Here is a 4367-nt window from a genome sequence, read left to right on the forward strand (position 1 = left end):
TCTCCTATATTTTTATAATAAATAGATTATGATTATCAGATGTGTTTTGAAATATATGTATGACACATACTATCATATGGTATATGATTTTGTTGCACATAAAAAAAATATTTCATGGCTGAAAACTATATTTAAATAAAACTGTGAAAATTGGCCTAGTTAATTTTATTATTTTGTTCGAAATCTTGAATTAAGTATTTAATTGTTAGATATAAACTTGAACAACTATTTGGAGTAAAATTGAAATCATCTTTCATCATCTGTGTAAAAATAACAATAGCAACTCTTTTTTTTTTTTTAATAAATTTCAGAAAAATCAAACAAGGCAAAGAAAGAGAGAGGAGCATCAACTATATGCAACTACATGGAACCTCTGTTTATCGTCTCACCGTCACTATTATGTTGTATTGTTTTTATTTTTTCTTGTTTTCTTCTTCTATTAACCACAACCGCAATTAATTACCATAATACCATTATGGCAGCTCTTATTTTTGTTCATCACTTTGTATGTGAAAGACAAATTAAAAATATATAAGAATGAGTTAACAAAATAATTTATGAGAGTTCTTCAGTTTATTATTGATAAGTATATACATGTCAAAAAAAATTAAAAAATAAATATCAGATAAAAAAATAATCATTTTTTAAAATTAAATTGATGAGAGAAAACTTTGTATGTGAAAGACAGATTAAAAATATATAAGAATGAATACAATTTGGTAAGTAAACTGAAGAGAAAGGAAAATGAAGGTGAAAGTTATGCGTGAAATTAATATAAGCAGTAAAATGGTATAAAATTTGCAATTGTAGTAAATGAAAGCGAGGAAAAGATGGAGACGATACAATCACGATATTCAAGAAGGAGAATGATGGCAACAATAATAATATAGAAGAGTGCACCTAATGGTGAGAGGAGAAGCACTAAAAATTGAATAATGAGATCAAACTTGGTATAAAGTATTCACATAAAGAATATACCAAAAATAAAACGATAAGATCCATAAAAAATTATTTATCACCCCTAATTATTTTTTTCCTCCTTTCATACATGACGTCGAAAATTAACATTTGGCATAGTCATTATCTAGTTCAGAAAATTACAAAAATTCATCCAAATAATTGTTACATACAGAGAAGCACATTCAGACTTGAAAAGAGAAGTAAGAAAAATTGAAAACGGATAAAATTAATTAAATGGATAAATTATTGGAATAAAGAATTGAAGAATGTTACGGTTTCTACAACTATTAGTGAAATATAGAATAAAAATAAGATAGGAGAACACTTGCTGTTAACGGTGAAAGTTCTTTTATCTAAAGTAAATTTGGATTAAAAAACTCTGTATCCACATTATATATTGTTATAGATTTCTGTTACTTGTGACTGTTCCATTGTCATGCGTTTCTATTTCTGTATGTTTGAAAATTAAAATATAATTATTAAAAACTAATTGAATTCATAATAAAGAAAATTAGTTATCGTATTACCGGTATCAAATTGATGATGGGTGGTGGTTCTGCTCATTTGTCTTTTGGCATTGGAGTTGGAATTGGAGTCAGTTGATATGACAACTTATTTTCCTTGTTGAATCATCTCCCGATAAGTTGCTGTCTTTATTCTTCGATCATGTTGTCTTCTTCGCCTAGTATATTCTGTTCAAGTAGGTCGACTTGACGTGATTGTTGATTTTCTGAAGTTTTCGCCTAGCATATTCTGTTCAAGTGGATCGACGTTGACGTGATTGTTGATTTTATGAAGTTTCCATTTCTATTTGTCAGAAAGATAGCAAGATGCAAGATGCAGAGAAGAAAAAGGTTTGCGAGACCAAAATTGAAAGTAAAAAAAGTATTTAATTCTGTTGGGGTTTCAGTTTTTAAATTGAATACGTAGTGGGAGCAGTTTTTTATTGGAAGTAAATCAGTTTTAAAATATGTCGTGGGTGAAAATGAATCAGTTTAATACTCTGTTGTGAGATAAATTCTTTTTTTATAAAAAAATAAAAAATTGAGGACGTGGTAACAGTTTGTTATATTGAATTCAGTGTGTAACAAAAATAAAAAAGAAATAGGGGTAAAATAGGGAGAAAAAATTAGATACCAAACTTTTCTATCCCATTATATATTGGTATAGATAAAAAAAATAGTTATTATGACAAAAATAAAAAAATAGTAAATAGAAAATAATAGAAAAAATAGAGTTTTGTTGTAGAGAAGGATTTCATTGTTTTCCTCGTACGTATGAAGAGAGGTCCCATTCCTGATGATGATGATACTGTTGCGAGGAAGGGGAGGGTTGTCACAACCACCGAGGGGTGGCTGGAACTGCTCCTCTGTACCACCACAAAACCACCGCCTATCCTTCTGGACGAGCTCATAGAGGAAATCCTGCTGAGGATTCCGGCAAGTTCTCTTGTTCGATTAAGGAACAGCGTCTGCAGTTCATGGAGAACCCTAATTTCCAGTTCCCAATTTGCCAAGGACCACCTTCGACGTTCAATGGCGGTGGATCCAGCCTTGACCCACCCGCGTATTGCCTATTATAGCTCAAGCCACTCATACCCCACAATCGGAACTTTCTCCGTCCGATCTGTGTTCGAGAACCCTCCCCATGAACCCACTAAAGTAGTTGCCTATGAGGGACGATGCTACCGTAGCATCATTGGCTCTTGTCATGGATTGCTGTGCTTGCACGATGAAGAGCTTGAGGATCGTGCCATTCTGTGGAACCCCTGCACCGGATTCACATCTCCGCCGCTTGAAATTGGTGGTATCTTCGACTATTGTGGATTCGGTTATGATCATGTGAACGACAAGTATAAGCTTTTCGGGATTGTGAATAAGAAATCAGGTGAATCTGTCACCAGAATTTTCACATTCGGCCCAAAATCTAAATGGAGAACAATTCAGGATTTCCCATATAGACTACATAACCTCGATGGCAAGGGGTCTGTACTGGCTTTGGTAGGGCTTTTTGTAAGTGGCACTGGCACCCTTAATTGGCTTGTTCGCAGCAGTCTTAGTAGTTCTGTGGCAGTTCTTTCCCTTGACTTGGTGAAAGAGACTTATAGTCAGTTTTCCGCTCCCAATAGGGATTCAGATGATGAGTTCTTTGCGGTTCCCCATTTGAGTATCTTGAGGGGTTGTCTTGCTGTTTGTTATGAGACTAAGAAAACTCATTGGACTCTCTGGTTGATGAAGGACTATGGCGTTCCTCAATCTTGGACTAAGTTGGCAATAATCCCCCACCACCCGCTACTCGTTAATACTCGTACTCGTTCACCTCATGTGTTATGGCCTATTTACATGTTGGAAAATGATGTTCTACTGGCGAAATCTCCTAGTGGCAAGTTAGTTTTATGTAACTTAAATGATGGCAGCATAGATTTTCCTAATGTTGACAGCTCCAGTGATGGCATGACCAAATACCGTCCTTTGTCTCGGGATTCATACTCAAGGATCTTTCACTTCTATCATGAAAGCTTACTTTCACCCTCGCACCTTGGTCTTCCAAGTTGCTCATCTGAAATGCGGTTATTTAAGCCAAGCCTATAATCTCTTAAGGATAGTTTGCATTTTGGCTACCTTTTGGGGAAGAATATCCTACGCAGTCCCTTGAATCCATATCTTTATTATCATTAATGTGGTGCCTTGTTTTTGGTTTTTTTTTAATAGACTGTGTCTTTGATTTAATGTTTTTTAATTAGGTTCCTTATGAATCTAACTGAATGATATAAATATGAATGACTTTTGCTTTAGTTAGAATATGTATTCATCATGAAATGCTATATAATAATTTATGTTTTATACGGGTTTGATTTTACAAAACTCCGAGGGTAATTTCCGCAAAGGTTCGGGTGCAAGTGCTGTATAACATTATATTTGTCATGGGAATATATCAACTGTATTGAGATTAATTTATCAAATAAACCATTCGGTTATAATCAATTCGAATATAAGAATGATTCAATCAATAATAATCTTATATGTCAATTTGGCCTTCCTAAAATCGTGAAAACAAAATTATATACGAATGAACTATCAATTCGATTCTTTTTCTGACTATTTTTTTTGGATGATACGATTTCTCAAAAAAATAGTTTACTTCAGTTTCTATTTTTCTGTGTATTTTTTTGTCAAATTTAAATGAAAAATGTTAACTTGTAACATAACCTAATTGGATAGGAGTTTAATTGTCTTTAAATTCAATTTTTTATAAATGGCAAATAATTTTGCATTTGATTCAATTTTTTGTTAAAACATTTGAAGAATTATTGAGAAGGCAACAAAATTGAGGGGAACAAAAAATTCTATTTCTAGAATTTTTTTTTCAATTTATTTTTAAAATCTTTATCCATTCAAGTATCAAGT

The 4367-nt window shown here is 32.7% G+C and overlaps 1 protein-coding gene across 3 annotated transcripts in view; it reads left to right on the plus strand.

The window, feature by feature from the left end:
- The window catches only part of LOC110267315 (F-box/kelch-repeat protein At3g23880-like), a 17355-nt gene extending 13552 nt beyond the window's left edge, over positions 1–3803 (plus strand). Inside the window, exon 2 of one of the 3 annotated variants that reach the window (XM_021112564.1) lies at positions 2196–3803. In XM_021112564.1, coding sequence (XP_020968223.1) covers positions 2238–3551 — 1314 coding nt within the window. In that variant the 5' untranslated portion in view covers positions 2196–2237 and the 3' untranslated portion in view covers positions 3552–3803. The remainder of the gene's footprint in view (positions 1–2195) is intronic. The other 2 variants (XM_021112563.1, XM_021112562.1) reach the window with 2 other exon arrangements.

The sequence above is a fragment of the Arachis ipaensis genome, chromosome B09 (genome assembly GCF_000816755.2).
Source record: "Arachis ipaensis cultivar K30076 chromosome B09, Araip1.1, whole genome shotgun sequence".
Lineage (NCBI taxonomy): Eukaryota > Viridiplantae > Streptophyta > Magnoliopsida > Fabales > Fabaceae > Arachis > Arachis ipaensis.